General features: G+C 47.5%; 1 protein-coding gene across 3 annotated transcripts in view; it reads left to right on the forward strand.

Moving 5' to 3' along the window:
* Positions 1-5,883: 5,883 nt before the first annotated feature.
* The window catches only part of plppr2a (phospholipid phosphatase related 2a), a 46,104-nt gene continuing 29,410 nt past the window's right edge, over positions 5,884-22,577 (forward strand). For 2 of the 3 annotated variants that reach the window (XM_068578441.1, XM_068578439.1), the window contains exons 1-2: positions 5,906-6,287; positions 11,078-11,200. In XM_068578441.1, coding sequence (XP_068434542.1) covers positions 11,120-11,200 — 81 coding nt within the window. In that variant the 5' untranslated portion in view covers positions 5,906-6,287; positions 11,078-11,119. Of the gene's footprint in view, positions 6,288-11,077; positions 11,201-22,577 lie in introns of all 3 variants that reach the window. The other variant, XM_068578440.1, reaches the window with a different exon arrangement.

Genomic DNA, 22,577 nt, shown 5'->3' on the forward strand with positions numbered 1-22,577 from the left:
TGGACATCTCAACAATGTCTCTTAACGTGTCTGTTACTCGTGATAAACAAATAACAGCTAAACACAAACATGTCACCAAGCCCGTGACAAATACATCAAACACCCAACATATTGAAAATTTCTAATAACAGATTAGCTGTCAGGAATATCAGGACTTTTTTCATTTTACTTACACAGAAAATATCAGGCTCATTGCCTATTAGTTGCAAAATTCACCATTTGACAGGAGAGGAAATGACAGACAGCATTTTCATATAATGTCAGCTACCACGTGTCCTACATTAAAAATGTCCCCTAAATAAAACTACTGGAGCATTATCAGCTGAATTCACATTAAATATTAATTACACAGGATGGCATCTTTCAGATAGTGAGAATGCATTAAAATGTGAGCAGCGTTTCTCGAGTTGTGGCTGGATGTCATATGCCCGACTACAGGTAGTTTAGTTTGTAAAAATGCTTCATATTCAATAAGCTTGTTGATGTATTGTTTTTTAAACCTTCTTTTATGCATAAAATTCAAAACAATAAAAGTGACAACATTCACATCTAAATATTGGGTTTAGGACCCTTTTGATGTTGGCTGGTGGTGGGTTTCAAATAATAGGCCCCGGGTCCAGGGGGGGCCGTGTCCTCAGCCTAATTTGACAAATGCGATTCATTTTGGTGCAGGTTTGCTACCTGTCACTCGGATGACTTTGTGCTATCCCCGCCTCCTGGAATGAGTCCTCCCTGTCACCGTCCCCAGCCGGGAGTCGCCTCCATTTACATCTCATTATGGAGAGATCGCTGCTCCATACCTCCACGTTCTCCGCTTCGGGACCCCATCTGGTGTGTTCACAATAACACGCATTCACCCCCCCTGTGCCCGAGGGGTTTCTAGCAAGCCAAGTGAGGAGGGGGGGGGGGGGGTGATAATAGTCAACTGCAGCAGGAAATCAAATCACATGAGATGGAATTTATTTGCCAATCACAATGAAAGAAGGGAACACCTGCTGTAGCCCCCGACCCCCTCGATATTTGCTGAACCCTGCACACATGATGTTATTATGGTCCGACAGCGATGGCATTTGCCCATGCGGCAAGCCATTCCTGATGACTGGCATGGAGCAGCTCGGCTCCGTGATCAAACACAGACCTGAGGCAGGGGACGACGTTATGAAACAAATCCCTGAGGAGAACTAGTCGGGTCGAACTAAACGAGACTCCCGAGGAAGCCACCCGAGGTGTTTTGTGTGTAGGCACTCGAGCTGCTGAAGACTCAGATATCTAACGAATGATACCGCCTGATAGCTGAGATATACTTTCTTAAAGGGACGGTGGGTAGGAATTGGCGGGGATTTGTTGCCAGAAATTAAATGTAATGTTCATGACTGTGTTTTCATTGATGTAATCAACCCAAACTTAGAATCGTTGCTTCGTTAGCTTAGCATAACCCTTCACATCCACATCTGGCCTTTCTAGTTTTTTTAACGTTTGCTAAAGGCGTTTGGAAAAAGAGAGGTGAGTGGAAGGGTGTTCAGTAGGACGCAGTCTGCAACCTCACCACTAGATGTCACTAAATCCCACACAAGGCTCCTTTTAAGGCGAGATGTTAGCGACAAAAACATCGTTTCTTTTAAGTAATTGTTGTCAGTTTCTCTGTGCCTCTAAAACATGTCTTCTTTCAGACTGGTGGAAAGAAAAACACCCAAAATACACATTTAGGTGTTTATTTTACGTCTCTTAGTCTATTTACATCAGTACAGGTATAATTTGATAATGCCTCGTTTCAAATCTAAAAAAACGTGTAATATCAAAATCATTGTTTTGATCTCGTTCATCAACTCTGGATGTTCTATAGTTGTATAGTTCATTTATTTTACCCTATTCACATGTTTGTATTCCAATACATATCTCAAAATAATGTATTTCTCTGAAATCTTCGCTTTCTGCTTCCATTCTCATCTATATTCAGAAGGTTTTGTTTCACCGAGGAGTTTGTTCATTTATAATTCATAGACTGATCTAACCACAAAAAAAGGAGATTTTTGAACCTGGCTTCATTTAATTTTAACATTTCTGTTCTAGAAATGTATGCAAATGTGCACACATTGAATAAGATAATGTTGAAAAACAACATTTTCAGAGAACTAACTGAATGTTAGTGATCAACTGGGGAAGTTTTGCGGCGGTCTCCATCTGTGACACATTTCCTCCTATTGTCCCTTTCACGGGGGCTCGATGCAGGACGGCGGCCGCATTAGCAACGATCACGCTTTGCGTATCCATCCCTTTAAAGTACATAAGTGTTCGGTTCTTTCAACTTCTCCTGATCATAAGCGAGAGCCTCGTTGAGCGTTCAAAGCGACAGAATTAGCGGCGGATCCAGTGGGAGCCTCAGACAAAGGAGAAAGCGCAGTGCAGGAATGTGCTCCTTTGTTGTCGAGCTGATTAATGACTTGCCCCCGTAGACCACGGCTGGAGCTCCTGGCAGAATGATACAGGGCCGTGTCTGATAGTGTGTGTGTGTGTGTGTGTGTGTGTGTGTGTGTGTGTGCCTGGGGCAGGTGGGGGGCTAATGTGTGTATCTGCGTACGGTGTGTTTAAGTGATGGGCTTGAAATTGGACATCGAGGTTGTGTGCTTCTGCGCCCCATGCGGTCTGCACTTTTCAGAGGAGGGTTCCTCAGCGCTTTGTTAAGATTAATACCGTGTTCGTGTTAATAGGAGGCTATAGCCAGCGGCTGGTTAGCTTAGCATAGCATAATGAGCCTGCCCTTTGGTCCCGAGGTGATAAAACAGGACTAGCAGCAGTGCATGAATGCTTAGAAGTAAACACTACTCATGAATTCATGTCGGCTGTATACAATAAGTCATGCACGTTGATGTTCAGTGTGAAACCGACTGAAGCGAACACATTTGCAACGCGGCGGGTGGAGTTCGATGGAGAGCGCCGGGCTCTCCTCGGTGCATTAACGCGGCCTTAACGCATTTTCATCCTGAGTGGTCTTGCGCCTGCAGCTCTCTCGCTCCGCTCTCGGGCCCGTCACGCCGCTCGCGCCCCGTCGTCCGTTTAACCCACTCCGGATTGATCGTCTGAATTATTGAAATGAAGTACACGTCGCCAGTGTACGCGGCGAAGGTGAAAGGGAAGGCGTCCGACTGCGCCGATTGGGTCCCGTGGGTGCTTGTAGCCATGCACGGCCGTTCAAGCGCTGCTGGACTTAACGGTCGTGCATGAGCGCATAAATGCGTAAATGCGTAAATGCGTTCCGTCCAACCAAGTGGACGTCTTTCGGTCCATGCCTTTGTTTGCAAAGGCATGGTTGCAAATGCACACAGCTAGTGAGGTTTAGCAAATCCAGCCTGTGTTCTTTTGCCCTCTACTTCTGTTTATTTCGCCCTATTATGTCCCTCTATCATATGTTTATATATATATACTGTTTATATCTGTTTGGGGGGGGTTGCCTTTGTAGACCTGGAGGGTGTTGTGAGCAGCCAGAGAGGGGGATGGACAGAGATGGAGAAGGGTATATGGCTAGAGGAGAGGAGACCCGTGGGACCGGCGTCCTATGTGCTGTAAACCATAACGGCCCCATAACAGGCAGATTTCTCATTTCCACGACGCTCGGGCCATATCTCATCTAGCGCCTTGACAATCCCTCTGAGACGACGCACGCCAGCGCTGGAGGAGGGGAAGCTGGGGCAAGTGAGGCGGGGGTGGGGGGGGGGAGAAGGGCGTTTCATTGACAGATCACTCAGGGACGGCCCTCCAAAAAATAAAACATCAAGGATGAGGATTGAGAATCCGTGATCTCAAAAGGGGATTTGTGCCGAGTGGATTTCCTTTTTTCCAATCAGCTGTTTCACCAAGAAAAATATGTCACTGGCGGTTACTGGCTGGCGTTCTTTGCCTCTTTCTGGATGTATGATCGTTCATAAAATATAGATCAGAAGCTGTGTGCACATTAAAAGGGGAAAAAACTGTCCAGCGGCTATTAATGTCGCTGAGGTAATGGCATATTAATGAAGAGTGGGCGAGGCAGAAGTCACCGGCAGCCAACAGAAAAACGACTGAGGTTCACCTCCTGATTCATTTAGCACCTCCGGGTGTCTCTGAGCCGAAGGAGTCGACCTGTCCGGCTGTCGATGTGTGCGTTGTGAAAGAAGATGAAACAGCGAGGGGGTGATGACGGGGAGTCGCTTCTGACTAAAGCGCCTCGCAGAATGTGATCAGAAACGACTCCTTGCTTTGTTGTTTCGGGTGAGCTGTAGGTCGTGACCCGAGTTAGCGCGAGCCACGCCGCGACCTCATCGCAGTCGGCGGAAATATCTGCTTTTTCCTTCAAAATCCCGCCTCAAAAGTGATCAACTTCCTCGTATCGTGTTTGTTTAATCCAAAGCTCCGTCTCCGTTTAGTGTGTTAGCATGCTAGCATTTACAATTAGCTAGTAAACAAAGTGCAGCTGAGGCCGACGGGAGTGTCATTGGTTGTTGGGGTATTCGGTCGTAAACCATAACCTGACCCGCCAGATGGTTTGAGAAGCCGTCATTGGGGACTTAAAATAAATACTTGGCACGTGACTGGATGAGCCGTCTGTCAATCAATCTCTTGCCAAATCCAGTGTGGGGAGAAGCGAGAAGACCCGTCGGCGCCGCTCTTTGCTCTTCTTCCAATGCAGACACACTCTCCAGTTGTGATGGACCTCACGCGGCTGCAGGCGTCTACGGCTACGCTAACCTCTCCGGGAGCCGCCGTCGCTGTAAGCCACGCCCAGTAGCTCCTCACGGGACGCCGATTGGTCCGTGCACGGCCTTACTACGCAAACGCTGAATCGCTCGAAGATGCACAAAGATGGCTGTCGGCGTGACCTTGCGCTTCTCTCGGGCACTCGGGACATTAGCGAGAATCCAGCTACTGTTCGGTGTCACACGAAACCGAAGTATTGGACCAAAATCGACGGAAGGTTAAGCGAGAGTTAGTCACCTCCCCCTGAGAGAAACACCAGCATGTGGCTACCAAATTGAATGGAAAATCCATCCGGTGGTTGTTGAGACGTTTCACTGGAAAGTTGTTAACATTTCATCCTCTGGGAACCATGCATGTGTGCGCTAAAAGGTTTGTGCCTTGACCCCTTCACTTGACCCCTCCAGTGCACGTCGACCTCGTCCAGAGGGGAAGTGGTGCGTCACAACCGGCCCAGCTTTAAAATAGCGGGTTGTGCCCCCGGCAGGTTTTTCACCGCAGAAGGAGAGACGTGCGGTTTTAACAGCTGAGTCTCTTTCCTGCGTCACTCCGGACTTTTCATTCACCCTCATCACCCGACACACACACACACACACACACACACACACACACGCACACACGCACACACAGTCGTCCAGTCTCGCTGGCCGCCCTCTTCCTTCTCTTCCCTCTCTTATCCGTGTGCTTCGGGAGTGTCAGATCAATAAGCGCGTATCATTAACCCACATCTCGAGCTGGAGGCAGGCAGCCAAGCAGCCTCACACACACACACACACACACACACACACACACACACACACACACACACACACACACACACACACACACACACGTGCAGCCTTCTCCCCCCTCTCTCCTTGCAGTCTGCAGCATCCCTCCTTTCCTCTAATGTGTGGGTCAGGTTCATGTCCTCTATGTCCATTCACGAAGAGAAGAAGGAGGGGAGAGAAGAAAGGAGGGAGGGATGGAGGGAGAGATAAGGGGAGAGATGGACAGAGGTAGAAAGACGGGGAGGGATGGAGAGGGAAAACAAGCTTTGAATACAAATGAGCTGACACACATAATGCATGATGCCCACCCTCTCTCTCTCTCTCTCTCTCCACCTCTCTCTCTCTTTCTCTCTCTCTCTCACACACACACACACGGAGGGACACACTCTTACTCCTCACACACACACATGTCCTCGCGCTCTGCTCCGCGCCTCCTCATTGGAGCGACCGCCGCACACGAGGTGATTTCATCCACTCAATCTGCTGGCCGACGCCGGAGCGAGCTAATTAAAAGAGGGGGAGCGAGCGCGAGGAAGATTTTTGGAGGCTGCCGCCGCCGCCGTCTCCATCTCCATCCCTCGCGCTGCACTGTGTGTGGACCAGGAGGGGAGAGCAGAGGGAAGAGGAGGAGGAGGAGGAGGGAGAACGAGCGGAGACAGGCGGCCGACGTGGAAGGAGATTTCTTCTTTTTCTTTTCCATTTTTTTTGACGCCACTTTGCCATCATTTGATCTGACATGGCCAGCGCATAGGAATCTGGTGCCGCGGCGACCGGCAGCTCCGCGACGAGGTATCAGGGGGCAGGGAGGGATGGAGGGATGGAGGGAGGGATGGAGGGATGGAGGGATGACAGGTTTCCGCTCCTCTCCTGCATGCCGGGGTGATTTGAACAGCCCGGGGCGCCACGACAGAACAGCCGTGTTGTGGAAGTCACATGTGTTTTTTTGGGGTTTTTTGTGTGCTTGTGAGTGGATTTGTTCTGTGTTTCCTCCCTTGGTCTTTAAGTGTGTGTGTGTGTGTGTGTGTGTGTGTGTGTGTGGCGGTATTCCCCCAAACAGAAGCCCTAATTATCCCACGCTGGGTAAATCCTATTATGGATTTCTTCTCCTTCTTGACTTTTCCTATTAATAGAGAGCAGGGAAGCTACGTAGTAAGAGGAACGGGATGTTTGCTGTTTGTTCGTGACTCAACTCTTAGGAGAAAGTGTATTGTCTCTGTGTGTGTGTGTGTGTGTGTGTGTGAGAGAGTGTGTGTGTGCGTGCACTTCCTGTACATGCGTTTTAGAATACATGTGCGCAGGATCACAGTTGAAGGAAATGGGTATGACAATGTCAGGGCAAAAAATGGCCCTGCTGAACACACACACACACACACACACACACACACACACACACACACACACAGAAATTCCAAGCAACATGAGGGCTGTGAGGCTTTTGCTCAGATCGACAGTGACAGCGCTGGGCTGCAGGTAGATCGAAAAAGAAAAAGAAAACTATTTCCATCACTGCCCCACATTCAGAAACGTTCTGCAGTCAAAGTCCTGGATATTTGGATGAGGTGAAGAAGGAGAACGGCTGACTGACAGTTGGTATTTTAACGCTGCATTGCTGCTGAATGAGGATGAAAAGGGTTCGCAAAGTCCTTTGACACGGCAGAAAATATTTGCACGATCCAGATTGTTGTGCCCAATTAGCCTTTGTGCCTGTGTGTGTGTGTGTGTGTGTCTGTCTATGTGTGTGTGCACGCACAGGCAGTGTGTGAGTGTGTGTGTGTGTGTGTGTGTGTCCTGGGGCAGGGTTGTTTGGACTGCAGAGGCAGGATAGAGACAGAGAGAGAGAGAGAGAGAGAGAGAGAGAGAGAGAGAGAGAGAGAGAGAGGACATATGGCCGCCGTGGTCTCCAGACGCTCAACCCTTCTGACTGGATCCTCAGAGCTGCAGCAGACGAGTCCAATGCCCCGCTCTCCAAGACGTGTGTGCATGCATCAATGTGTGTGTGTGTGTGTGTGTGTGTGTGTGTGTGTGTGTGTGTGTGCGCGCCAGTGAGTGTGCGTGTGTGTGCGTGACGGAGCTAATTCAACTTCCTCCTCTGCAGCTCCTCTCATATCCACCATTTTGATTTGACTTCCTTCATGTTTGTGTTCTGATTTGTGCGTCTCGTTGTCTCCTCGGCTCTCGTCCTCGTCAGTCCGTCTGCACGTCTCTGTCGGCGTTGACAGGTTCGTTTCATTCGATCTGATCGATGGATGGGCTCCCGGATCCGACCCCCTTGTCACTTGGACACCCGCTAATCAGATCAAACCCATGCAGCTGCCACAGTCACACACACACACACACACACACACACACTCAGATGAGTGTGCTTTAACCAGCGTTTGGCAGCAACATGCTACCTAGCCTTATCGCCAGCGTGGCAGCGGGCGTATTTCAAGATGGCGGCGAGGAAATCGCCGAACTCGAGGCTTCAAAACGTCGGTCCACAGACCAACAGGTGACGTCTCCATGATTACGTCCACCTCTTCGACTCTGAGCTTATGGTCGATGGTTAAATCACAACGTTTTGTTTTCTGTTCCTACTCTGGGAAGCAAAACTACAAGCTGTAAACACGACATCGACAGAAGTCGACGCAGTCGCCACGTTGGCCAACGTGTCGCTTACTGACAGAGCCAGCAGTTGTGTAGCAGCATTAGCATTCATGTGGAGGTCTGAGTGTCGTGAGTCCGATATTTGCTCTCTTTTGGCTTTTGGTCTCCACCAACTCCTGAAGGGAACATCTGCCTATTTAGCTGCTAAATTTGGGCCGTCCTCAATCAAAGGAATACGTCGTCGGCCAATCGATTAGTTGATTTAATCTGCAAGAATTACAAGAGCACCCTTGTGTTGATCAGAGAGAGAGGCTCATATGTGTGTTGGAGATAAGTTATCCAGCAGGATGAGGGCAGAGAAAAAAAAGACTCATTAACGAAAGAAATCTTCGATTTTTTACCGAAACGACTAAAAAGCACAATATGTTCAATCTCACTGCAGAGCTCTTGTGAAGGAGAGCTGCAGATCCGGCTGACGGTTCCCTGTGGGTTCATCACGAGGACGTCACATTGGTTTTTCTTCACATTTTCATTTCTCACATTGTTATTATAAAACCATAAATCGCCGCCTCTTTAAATACCGAAGATGAGGCGTCTTGTTCAGAGGAGCGAGGGAGCGCTGTGCGCTAAGACGTGATTCATTCCATTTTTACAAGCAAATTCAGACTTTTAATGCTTCTGACTCTTCGCGGCGTTCAGATCTGCGCGGGCCTCGAGCTGCGTGTCTGACGTCCTGCGGGCCGGGCGCCGGAGCCAGGTTCCCTCGCACTAATTAAGCTTCAAAGTTGTCGCCCGAATTGGCACCACGGCGTCTGAGAAAACGTTCACTCGCACCGAAAGTGCGTGGGACAGCCCAGGAGGCCCCGGAGAGCTTTGCGATTCCCATTATTTCCTGCGTGGTGGGGAGTGGGCGCGGTGAAATGGTCCCCAGCTGGGTGGCCCACTTATCACTTATGAATCATCAGAAAAAAACCCTCCCATTACTTGCGGTCGGTCTCTCCCCAAAAACGCGGCTTCATCTCCGGGTAGATCTGGCACCTGCCGACTGGTCGCTCCTGCCGCCTGAGTTGGAGAGAGCCTTTCCTTTTTGAGCCGCCCGCCATCGGGGCAATGAAACCCTAAGTAACTCTTCCCATCAGTCTCTCATGGAGAAGAAACAGGAACGATCGCCTCCTCCCCCGTCGCTCCCTTTCTCTTCCTCCCACCGTTGGTTTCCGTTACCTGGGGCTTCGGCTTGTTCGCCCTGACAGCTACTTTTCTTTCTCACACACACGCCGAGTCCAACCAACCCTCTCTAAAAGCAGTCCTGGTTGGCACATTGTGTTGTTCTGATGGCTGCTAAGAGCTTGGCTTCATGCCTTATTCATCCCTCGGGCCAACCTGACAACTTCTCAGAAACAAAAAGAATACTGTGTATTCTTTCCTCTGAACAACAGATGATTCAGGGTCCATGTAAAGCCTCTGAAAATAGAGTTTTCTGCGTTTCTAAGTCCAGCAATGTGATGGATAAAAACCTGAAGGCCAACACTGACTTCTGCAGAGGACTCATACTCCCTTTTGAGACCGTTTGCAGAGTGTGACAACAGGGATGACACTGTGCTCACCGCTGGCACTTCACTGTGAGGAATGTTCCCTTTCGTCTTTCGTCCTCTGTGCTACAATCGTCCAAGTCCTTGTCCTTAAAGTGGAAATGCAGTGAGTCACGGTCAGCGTTTTCCAAATTGGATATATTGCAGCCTAAAGGAAGAGTTTGACGTTTCAGGGACATGCGCCTGTTCGCTTTCTGGTTGAGAGTTTGACGTGAGGATCGACGCCACGTATGTGTCCGTCTGTTAAATATGAAAGCCCAGCCAGCGGGCGTTAGCTTAGCTTAGCATAAAGACTGCTAGCCTGGCTCTTTACAGTGGTAGCAAAACCCACCGGAGCCTTTTAACGCTCACGAAGTAACATGTTACGTCTCGTGACATTAAAATTGAATGACAACTACGAAGGTGCTTCCACACAAAACAGACTCCGCTCGCTTTCCCTCTTAGTCTTAGTCTTAGTCTTAGTCTTACATCTGGGCTGGTGTGGAAACTGACAATCGAACCCCTGGTGCGGACAAACCGACCTGTGATCACCTGAAAAGATCGATCTTGCTTGTCTTCTAAGTGGACCTTGCACTTTGTGTTGTGAAAACAAACCAACCAACCAGAGATCACATGCATGTGCTTTTAGCATGATTTCAAAAGCTAAACTCCTCATAAATCAATCAGCTGTTCGTAAAATCGGTTGAGACCTTCTTGACCTATAACAATGTCTTAAGACAACGAGTCAAAAGCTGATGAAGCTCCTGCTCTCGCATAACATTATCCTCAACGTTCACAGTCATCTGGCGTTGTACAGTCCTGTCATTACCATTATTATATTATAATCACAACTTGCGGTCGATTTGAAGTCTAAAAACACTCGTAATCATCAGTCGTTCCTGCTGCACTCCGGCTGGCTAGCTCCAGAACGTTCTCGACTTGCTAGCATGCTACCAGCTAGCTCGCCGGCTAGCAGACATCGCCTCGCTCTGCAAACTGACGCCCCTTGCTTTCGCTGTGGTGCGACCGCTCACTATCAACTTCGTCAACATTGAGTGTGATATACTTTTAGATTTCACAGCTTATGTTCGCGTTGAATGGAAATGCCGAGCACGGGGAGGTGGATTTGGTTTCCACGATTCATTTGAACTATGATATTCTCCCCCCTCTGGGGGGCTTTGATGCATGACGCATCAGAATCCAAAATGAGCAATTTCAAGGACGGCAGCAGTAAACTGCGGGATGCACACAGCCCGCGGCGCCGAGCAGCCAGTTCACTTTTTGTGCGTGTGTTAAATATTCATGGTTGTAGCACATGCGGTGGATAAACAATACAAATGTAAAAAAAAACAAAAAACAGCTCATTTGTCTCACACTCGCGGACTCGACCTTCAGACTAACCTGCCCGACCCCTCTTTCCTTCAGGATAAGGGAGACGCAGAGCTGGACAGAGGGACGCTCAGAGAAATGGAGAGAGGGATGGCGGTGGAGGAGAAGCCGGGCGTGAAGAGCAGCAGCTCCATCGTCCCCTGCTTCCTGTTTGTGGAGGTAAGAAACGACAAGAGAGTCGCTTGAAAACCGCTGAAAGACAAAGGTCATTTTCCAAATATAAGCCTGATAAGACCTGGGCAACAAAATGGAGCGCCACAAGTTCTCACCAAGTGTCTCTCTCGATCGCATCTTCGTTGGCTTCTTCCCGTTTCTCTGGGATCTGACTCGTTATCCCGCGGAAACCTCAGTGGTTCGGCGAAAGCGCTCGGGGCCGAGGCGTTGCAAAGCGGGCCCCAGTTGCTCTGTGTGGCGGGTTGAGCGGCCCCCTCCACCCCCCACCCCATTTTGCAAAACTGCATGATTCATGGAGGAGGTTGCGGATGTCACGGCACGGACAGAGTGGGTTTTTTTCAGCAGCTGCACACCGTGGGCACAGATCACGCCAGAGGTCGTTGTCCACACACGCTGATGCGAATGCACCGCAAACACACACACACACACAGACACACACGCACACGCATGCACCACTTCATCCCTTGTGAATCCTGAATGCATGCTCTACATTGTCAGTCAGACGGATGACTCGGAGGCCGGCGGAGGTCCCAGGGCCTTTCGCCAAACCGCAAAGCGAGGTGGAGAAAAGCATGAACTGGTGAAGTAATCAGACGGCTCCGTAATCCAATTAGACAGACCAAGCCGGCCGGAAGCTCATTGGCTTTTCGGCCGGAGTTCCCCCGGTGCATCCAGAGCGCCGCCCTGTAAAAGATTCAGATGGGAGAAGCGGCTTTGCAGGTGCGTCGTGATCCGGATGCAGATGTCGCGTCACGTTGGATTTACATTCTACTGACGTACGTGCAGAGCAAACCGCGTTGTGCCGCACGGTATTCCAATGATTTGTGCAGTGATCCCATTGTAATGAATGAATCCCGGTGTTGAATAGTCTTATTCTAATGTAATTATATATCAAAACTGTATTAAATGTCATTGAAAATGGAAGCGTTGACGCCGCGCGAGTTGAAAGAGACCGGTGAATGCTAAACAGGAAATTAGGAAGTGTATTTGGCAGCGGCAGCTTGGACACACAGAGGCACACCGGCTACTTTAATTCAACCAGACTTGAACGCTCAGACACACATACGCTTCCCCGGGACGCCATTATCTCGGATATCTGTCACGAATTAACGTCCGTGAATCATCTGAGGGATAATAGAAAAAAAGACTTTCCTTTTCCAAATACTTGCCTGAAAATCTTCTTGTTCTTGTTTTGTAGTTCGCTGGAGACGAGAAGTGACCCAGTTGGACACGTTGCAAATCAGAACCACTGACAGCGAAGTCTGCATACTTTTCAGAGTTTGATGAAATGTGTTCATATTTGAAGAAAACGATATTGAACACGACGTCTGCATTCTTGAAATTCAGCACGTGCCACAGTGAGAGACGCTGGTGTGTTTTAGTTGCCCTTTACCTGAAGACCTCAGCGAGTCCTCGCCGTCCATCGCGTCCATCGCGTCCGGCCCCAGAGGGACGGACCAGGATGCAATAGTTCTGCCAACCCGCCCGGTTGAGCCTGTCTGTTCGGTATAACATCTCCATTAGGGGCTCTCCGCCATGTGCCTCCCACACATCCGCTCTCAGCCCCTCAGGTCCCAGTCAATTCCCTCGCTTACTCTACATCTGTGTGCGTGTGTGTGTGTGCGTGTGTGTGTGTGTTTCTATCTATTTGTACTGGGATGGAGAAACCAAAGCAAGCATTAAGGGACAGCGGGGGAAAAGGCCAGCAGCTGTTACCTGTAATGGAGGAGCAGTGGTTAAGGTTTTTTTTTCATCTTTTGTTGCTGCTTGTCGAGACGACGGCATGAATGTCAGACAAAGAGACGGTGTAACAACAGGGGCGAACAATATTGCGGGGATCAGTTGCAGAGTGATCTGATAAAGGATAGAAACACCGACAGCCGAAGCAAATCCATCCGAATGTCAAGGTGTATTTGTTCCGCCCAGATAGTAAAAATGGCTTTGAACATATTTTCTATCGGCAATAAAGTGCGAGGAAAAGCAACGCGCTTCTCGCTGTGTGCGACGTGCGGCGGTGACGGGTCATCAGGATGCATTCTGGGACTCTGACACAGCCGGACTGTGTCGCGCGTACTCGTCGCCACAGTGGATGCTCATATTGTTGTACATATTGTTGTATTTATCCTTTATAGCAACATCACAAATCATAAAAGTGTCACAACTGCTGGCCAGCGGCTGATCCTGCGACGGCCACAATTTAGGATCCTCACGTAACAAAGGACGCGATGGACCAGCAGAGATGCTGTCGTTTATTTTCAGGCTAATATTGACATTGAAAAAAAAACAAACAGGATTATAATTGGCCGAGGTGTTGACAGATGGGGGCAAAGCCTGATGGTCCGTTTGGACCGGAGGGGTTTCCTCCACGAGAACACGCCGCTGAATTCGCCGACTTGTTCAAGGTTGTAACGCCTCCATCGTGTGTCAGCGACATGTACGCTCACACGTGTGAGCAGAAAGAGGTCTTCACGCTTTTCTTTTGCGTTTCTGTGTCTTTAAGAAAGGCCGAACGGAGTTGCCAAGCTGTGATTGGACACTCACAGTTTGGGGGCGGGGTTTAGCAAACCCTTAAAATAGCAGATTTTTAATTTTGATTGATGGCAACTTTTCTTGTAACATCTGTCATGAATGATTAAACGTCTGGCTACATGTATAAATGAGGACTACTTATGACTTCCTCCATGTCAACTACCGACGATAGTTATTAATTCATGTTGATTTCCCGTTTCAACATTAAAAAGGGGGGCTTGTGCAATGTGCAGCAACTTTCTCCCGACAGGAAGGGCAATTTAATTGGCGAAGGTTTTCACCCCTCCTGAAATATGATTCTGCATTTTTTATATATTATCTGGCGACTAGACTCCAGTCAATGCAGATTTAAAGTCAGACCAGTGAATCACAGCGTGCGCTGGAGTCGGAGGAGTTGATCTCGTGACCGATGCTGCTGCTGAGCCGACCGCCACATCGCAGAGTTTCCCTCTTTTTTCTTGTTGCTTCAGAAGAGTCGTTTCCATTCAGACGTCGAGGGTTTTGTGTAGCAATTGTTTTCTGAATATTAGAGGATATTAGTGTAATTACCATTAATTGTCTCGCATGAAGTTAAGGTGTTCAAAGTTACCTCATGTTCAGTAAAGACCTTTTCAGGAGCAGCGATGTCGCTGGAGAGGAAATCACCTCAAACCGAGGAGGGGAAAATGGCCGATTGTGGCTGAGAAGACGGTGTGAAGTACATGCAGGCAGCTAAACAGCAGAAATGATTTATTTTGCTCCACTACTCTCCATTAAACGTCCTCTCAGTATTTTTTGTGCACTCGGCTCCTTTGAGTTCTCTTCACTGGCTCGGCTGCTGCCAACCAGAACGAAAAGTGTTACTGAGCAGCCACTCCATTTCACACCAACAACCTGTTTCTCACACACACACACACACACACACACACACACACACACACACACACACACACACAACCACACACATGTACACAACCCCAATGATGTCACCGTTTGTGGCTTTGAGGAAGGACGATGACACAAAAAAGAGGGATTTCCTTTTCTTTTTAATGCTCATTTTGTTGTGCACAACTGTTGTGAAGTCCACAAAGAAACTGTAAATGAACGAAGGCATCAACGCTCTCCAGTGTACGACAGGGACTCCCAGCCAACCGGCAGAGTTACAAGCGTAGAGAGCAGACAACAACGAAACCGAGAGGAAACAATTGAAACGTGTGCTGATCAAATTTTTGGACCAAAAATTGAGGAAAACTTTGATTTGTAAGTGTTTGTTTTGAAGTGAAGTGTTTATGTGAGTGAGATACATAGAGGAAGAGAACAGTGGAAGATCTGAAGTATCCTTAAAGAGTAATACAAATACTATCGTATTTTCCGTACTGAAGCAACCGATCTACTTCCTGTTTACACTGGTGTACGGGAATAATCATGTGATATTGGATTTCATGCGTTAGTATGAACAAAATCATTTCTAAACAGTGTAATGATTGCACTGCTGACTACCTGCTCGTCTTCCACGAGCTGCTCAAAGCCCAAAGACATAAATCCAACAGTTTATGTGTGAGTGTCTGAGCACAATGATCGGGGGTGGAATTGGCTGTGAGGAGCAGTCGCTAAAACCTTGCCTCGGTCACCAAATTGGTAAGTGTGTGAAAGGTCACATTGGTTATTGACTGCGAGGCGCTTTCGGGGTTAATGCTTTCAAAACTCCAGCGAGAAGGCCTCGGGCCGGATTCATGGGCCAACCCGGCCATGGTGAGTGAGAAAGATGGTCGGTCGGGTTCGGGGTCTGTTCCATGTGACTCGGAAAACAGGAAAGCTACATTAACAAGAAATGAATTATTCACCTGAAAAAAAGAAGGAATGATGATGATTGGCAGTCTGGAAGATGCTGAGTCACCACTGCTTTGTGGGACGTACAGCGCAACGGCAGTGAGCCATGAGGAGGTTGATATTAGAGGAATGGGGTTTTGGCCAGAAGGCACTCTGGAGTGGACTGATGCACCTGTGTGAGGGAAGCAGGTGAGGAGTTGCTCACTGACCACAAATAGACAGGAAGAAGAAACAACGATGAACATAAAAACACAGGAAGACACACCGGACAAATAAAAGGACTATTTTGACATTTTCGGGGAATAAGCGTCCTCGTGTTCTTCCATAGTTTTATGAGAACGTTGACACCTCAAGTGTGTTTAGCTTAGCTTAGCTCAGCACAAAGACTTGAAACACAGGGAAACACTTTGCTCTAACGGGGAAACAGTTAGCGCTAATGGGGAAACAACTAGCGCTAACGGGGAAACAACTAGCGCTAACGGGGAAACTACTAGCGCTAACGGGGAAACTACTAGCGCTAACGAATAAACAGTTAGCGCCAACGGGGAAACAAGTAGCGCTAACGGGGAAACAACTAGCGCTAATGGGGAAACAACTAGCGCTAACGGGGAAACTACTAGCGCTAACGGGGAAACTACTAGCGCTAACGGGGAAACAACTAGCGCTAACGAATAAACAGTTAGCGCCAACGGGGAAACAACTAGCGCTAACGAGGAAACAACTAGCGCTAACGAGGAAACAACTAGCGCTAACGGGGCAACAGTTAGCGCTAACACAGCCGGTTAGCTATCAATATGTCATAGCCCATGCTATTAAATGGCTGGATAGCTAACAAGTCCTGTCAATTTCCCCGTTTGTTCACCGTATGTAACGTTACCGACTTTGAAACCTTGCTCGCGTTATGCTCATCAAGATTGAGTTTTTTTATCTTATTTTGTGGACATATATATTTTGATTTGAGGACAATGACGTCACTAAATAGCTTGCTATTCATGTTATTAATCATGCGATCAAATGATATTTACTATTTGTCACATGCGATGTCACTGACTTGCTAATCTTGCGAGCATAATGTTAGCTTCTTGGCTCGTAGCTGAGCCACAGGGTGTTGAGCGGACTAGAAATAATTAACATTACGTCGTATCGCAGGTCCGTCCTATTTACTGGAGCACTAAAAAACCTTTCCGTTGCATGACAATCTTGTGGGATGGTATCGACTGCTCTGGGTATTGGAAAATGGAGTGAATAAATTCAGATTTTGCCTGTAAAACGCATGAAACAAATAACCACGATGTGAGCGGTTTAATGCCCTTCCAGGCGTCCATTATCAGGAATCAATGGACATCGCAGATGGAGCCAGGTCTGACCGCCACGCTGCCCAATAATCGCAGATGGAGCCAGGTCTGACCGCCACGCTGCCCAATAATTCCTGATAATGGACATTCGTTGTACATTAAGTAAAGTTGTGATATGATATGAGATATGAGAGTGCTATAGATCTTCTTCCTCCAACTTCTGGCAAAAGAAAGCAAACCCATCTCCTAAAATGTAACTTATTCCTTTTGATTATGGGAAAAGAAGAGTGGAGCCGCTCGTCACACGTCTCTAATGAGGAGGCTGCCTTCAAACCACGTCCCTCCACATCTTCAGTGTGTGTGTGTGTGTGTGTGTGTGTGTGACAGTGATCTATACCTCGCCAAAAGGACCTGCTCTTTTATTTAGCCCCACACCTCATCAGCAGTTACCATGGAAACCAATCAGCCAGACTCGTTCTCATCTCCGCTCTCTCTTTCTTCTGACTCCTTTCATCCCGCCCGCCCTAATCACAAGTCGCAACCTTTTCCATCAGCGGTACCCACTCAGCCATCTTGTTGCGCGTGTCTCTGCCATCCCCTCCATTTTGCTCCGGCACTTTTTTCATTTCTTTCCATCTCTTCGCCGTTGTTCATCTTTTGTCCCCTGATTTTTTTTTTCCTGATTAATCCTGTTTTACTGTTTATAAATAGGTGTCATCAACTGCCCTCCTCTTCTAGTCCAATGGTGTGAAGGCTGACATCCCATTCAGGTATTTTAGTTATTTAGGTATTTTAGTTATTGTTTAGTTACAGGTATTTTATTTTATATGTGTGTTTAGCTTAGCTTATTGCATTGGGATGCTGCTAGCATGACAAAAAAATCTCTCCTTGGAGATTAATAAAGTACTTTTCATTCATTCATTCATTCATTCAGGTGAATGATCAGGATGCAAGCGCATTTTATCGACAAATTATAGATATTTTTCCATTTCATTGTGTGGACGCTCTAAAAAAAAAAGTATTATCATGCCATCTGGGGACATGCGAGCAAATGTGCAGTTAAAAAGTAATTTGTGTTTAGAGCCAATCTGCTAAAGAGGTGTGATGAGCCTGTGACTGTACGGCAGTGATCCAGACCAAAGCCCCTTTCCACCGCTGTGAATACTTCTCTTCCCTCAGCTCCGCCTCTGTCGGGTGACCTTTTGACCCCGCGCTCCAGCTCCGCTGATCTTTAGCACTATAGATTTGCAATTGGTGCCTTTATGATTTCATATGAGGGGTTGTGAACAAGTGATTGTGGGGGTCAGAAAAGGGGGAGGGTTGTTTGTTGTTTGCTTGTGTGTTTTATATACAATATCATTCTATATAATATACAAAAACAGAGACTAAAAAGGTATAGGTAGAAGCAAAAAATAGTTATATCGTCCTATCCTAAATTATTATCAATTAAATCAAATAATTATTTGAAATAAATGAAAAAATGTAGATATATTTATATATATACATAGATCTTCCATATAGATACATTTACTTCACACCTGTAACCCTCATATATTGTTTTATGAGGGCAGTGTGACTTTTCTTGTTCGATCAGAGGAGGTTCAGCCCGTGTGTTCAAGAGCTCTTCCATGAGGCGGCGGGTCAGATTAAACGACCCCTTGTCTCAAACTCTGACGCCCACGTGCCCCACGTCAGCGCTCATGTATTCTCACTTGCTTTCAGTGAGGGTGTGATCATTTCCTCCGCCATCATCTTAATTAAAACACATCTGAGAGCGGCAAAACGTCTTAATCCTCCAACTACTTTCCCTGGAAGTGTGTGCGGCTCGACGTCTTACATTAAAGCTGCAAGAGTGGATTTTGTGGATACAAAAAAAATCTCAGCCTAACCCTCCAGGCGTCCTCCGAAGCTCCTCCCCCTGAAATACACGAGCGCGTACTGCCTGGCGGCGCCTGGAGAAGCCATTGTCTTTCACCACTTCCTGTAATAGACGCGCCCTGCGAGTGACCCGGCAGGCGACAGGATGACATGATTGGTTGAGCTTATCATGGCTTTTTTTCACGAGCATTTAGATTGCTCTCAGGATGTAAGAAAAATCCCCCCCAAAAAAAACTTTCTAAAATGAACTGCCTCCCCAGGATGTACTCGTATGGACGGGATCAGAGGAGTCCACATACATTATTCTGTTTTTCAACTTAATGAACGACGTTCCCCGGTGTTGCTTTTCTTTTCTCTTTCCCCCGGAGACGTCTTCATAGCAGCAAACATGTCTCTGCACAGCGGTCCTCTTCCCATTCCTCTGATGTCGCCGACGGAGCAGAGCCTCCACCAGAGGGCGCCGCGGTGTCGCCGCTGAAGCTCCCTCACACACTTCACGCACTTCACACACTTCACAGGACGCTTTGCAACTTGCTTTAATCTCGAGGAGCGTTTGTGATACCTGATCCATCATCGGGTGTTTTGACATAAACAAGGCTATTTTTTGCTTTCTTTACTTTTCTCTCTTAATTCACTTTGACACCTGGGGGAGGGGAAATATTAATAAGTCTCTCACACACACACACACGCGCACACACACACACACACACGCACGTGCGCACAGGGCCTCATTAACACCTGCGCGCCCTGCAGAGATTAGACAACACATCAGCGTGTCTGCGGCTGTCTCCCCCGTCTTTATAAATAGAGGCCCCGCGCGCTTGGCGCCGGGTAACACTCCGGTAGCTTCACACCTCGCAGGAAGTCTCCCCCGAGTCCTGCCAACAAAAGACTCCTCCCCACGCAAACACTCGCGAGAGGCGGGACCTTAGCGGGCCGAGGCTCGCGCGCACAACACGCAGTCTCTCTGAGGTGCGATCAAGCGAATGAAATTAGACGCAACACGAGCAGATTTTGTCTTTGGTTGAACTTCGTGGACGCGGCCCGACGTCGGATGACTGACGTGGCAGATTTAACTTGACGCCGTGATGCACGCGAAAGGCCGACTTTCCGACCCGCTCACTGATGAATAATAAGCAGCGAGAGTTGTTCTTTTCTGAAAGTGACCTCCCTCCATCTCCCCGGAGCTTTTGATCCCTGCACCTTGTAAAATAGTTTGGTGGTTTCACTGCCATTGACCCTCTGCTAAGCCCCGCCCACCCTGCTGATCCTCCTCTGTGCTGTCAGTCACTGTGGAGCCCACACCGTCACTAACTGCACACCCTGAATACATTTCATGCACTTTGACTTGAACTAGCGCTCTGAAAACATGGAAGCCTGATCAGAAAATACTGTCAGCAGCCATAAAACAACAACAATCTATTTTTGCAATGTTTTGAGCTCATGAATCTGGCTTTTAATAGAGAGGAATGGAACGGGAAAGTGTATGTAAGTCCTCTTAAAGTGGAGATTTGTGACTCAGTCTGAGAGAAATCAGTTCAAGCCGTTGTGTTCATATGTGTTCTAAACATCAATACACATTTTGGTAAATAGGGTTTAAAAACAATTAAAAACCCTCCTAATTGATGATTAATGGTTTCTGAAATGTTATGTTCAAATATGCAAATATTAGCATCATGTAATGCTAACGTTTTGGTGACACAAATATGAATGAAGGAATAAAATGTCTTCCAGCACCTTGGAGGAAGAACGTTTAGCAGAAGGCTAAATTCAGCAACAATTCAGCAACAAAAATGCATAAAAACACAGGATGGCAGGAGAAAACGAGCGTTTCTATGATCTATATCACCAAAAAACATACAAAACAAAGACTCATCATAGTCTCATAAGCATCCTCCCGTCTATATATCGTCTATATTCTTTACTGTAGTCTCAAAGAAGACTTCGTTATACAAAAGGAGACTCTCGGAGAAGCGACCAGTGCGTGAAACGCGACACCTCTGCATGGGCGCCGTTCCTCCGTTGTGGTTTTCAGCCACCGACAAACACCGTAAAGCGACTTCTGCTCGTTCTGCTGACGCCGTGTGTGAAAGGATATCAAAGAGGAGCGAGGAACGAACAGACAAAGGAGTCTGCAGCTATGAGGAGGTTGTGGGTCAGGACAGTAATAGTGGTTTTGGCACCTAAAGGGGCGGGACCTCCCATTGTACTGTAGTGTACTTTAAAGTTGACATGGCGGCTGGCAGGAAATGAAATGAGAGCAACAGTGAGCGGCTTAAAAGGAGGAAAGAGAGCTGGACTGATGATTAAAGCAACGCTCCTCTTTTCTCTTGTTCCCTATTGGCCTCTCCTTTCCCCTCAGCCCTGTTTCACACAGCACAAAAGCTCTCTCTCTCTCTCTCTCTCTCTCTATTCTCTCTCTCCGAGTCTCACCTGCCCAGAAACTCACGCAGTCGCTGAGAGGAACGCCGCTAAAAAGCATGTAGGCCAAAACTCTCCATGCAATCCTTTTCCGACGCCAGCTCCCCCTCTTGTTCATTTCCGTCCAGTCACCCCATCTCACCCCGCTCCCATCATCCTTTCTTCACTTCCCCTCGCGCTCTGAAAGCATCATTGGTTCTGCCGCTTCCTTACTTCAACTCCATTTCCTCAGCATTTCTGTACTCCCTCTAAACTTCTATAAAATACTCCCCTCACTCTTTTTGTCTCGCTCGCATTCAATAGCCAACAACGGATAAACCTCTCGGATGGTTTTAGGCGGGAACCATTTATTCGGCCCACAAAGCCCGTTCATCCCGGTGTCAGAATAACAGCATAGATTGGCTGCACCAGTTAGCGCCCAACATCATCGTGCTAACGAAGCTGTTTGTCATCATCTGAGCGAGGGATCGATAGAGAGAGGGATGATGCGAAAAAAGAGAGGCAGACAACAGATGCAGTTTAAGAGTTTATCCAGAGCTTAAATGGGACTGCACTGCGACATTTTCGACCATCGCCATCTTGGTTTTTGACCATCACCATCTTGTTTTTTTTGCCGTTGCCATCTTGGTTTTTGGAAGTCATCATCTTGGTTTTGGTCATCACTGGTTTTTGGCCATCGCCATCTTGTTTTTTTTGCCGTTGCCATCTTGGTTTTTGGCCATCGCCATCTTGTTTTTTGTTTTTTTAATTTGCCATCTCAGTTCTTTGCAACCACAAGTGTCTATAAAAGACATTTATGAGCAGCATATATTTTACAATTTGCTTAAATTACAATGTATATTTCTAGAATATATACATATATATATAAATATATGTATAGATATATACATATATATATAATATGCTCAGTGGTGCTGAGGGGAACTGCAGGTTCGGGTGATTATTTTTATTGTGGTCTTCCTCATTTCAAGCGACCCTTTCCACAATACATGGACTCATTTACTTATGTGTGAAAGAATAGATTCATAAGTCTTTAAACGTTTGAGGTATCCCGTTAGCTACCAAACAAACGGGGCTATAAAGTAGCATCCAGCCTTGTTTGTCAGAGCAATCCCCGTCCTCACCAGTTGCTGTGATGCACACTTGTATTGTTTGCTCATACAAAGAGGAGGAAGGAATATTCATCTCCTTTGCTGTTTCATCTTTTTGTGCAAACAAACCTTTGAAAATTCAATTAAAACGCCGCTATAGCTGGAAGCCGTTTGCACATTGTTGACAAATTCTGGGGCTAATTCACACAGAGACGGTTCCCTCCGGCCATGTCTTCTTCAACGACGCTTTTTCTTTGAAAGGCTTCTTTTGGTCTCACTCCCTTCATTCCCAGTGTCAGCAGGGAGCCTCTCTCTCTCTGGCGTGCGGGATGACAGATT

The sequence above is a fragment of the Clinocottus analis genome, unplaced genomic scaffold, assembly GCF_023055335.1.
Source record: "Clinocottus analis isolate CAN_PGR_092001 unplaced genomic scaffold, fCliAna1.0.p SCAF_16, whole genome shotgun sequence".
Taxonomy (NCBI): Eukaryota; Metazoa; Chordata; class Actinopteri; order Perciformes; family Cottidae; genus Clinocottus; species Clinocottus analis.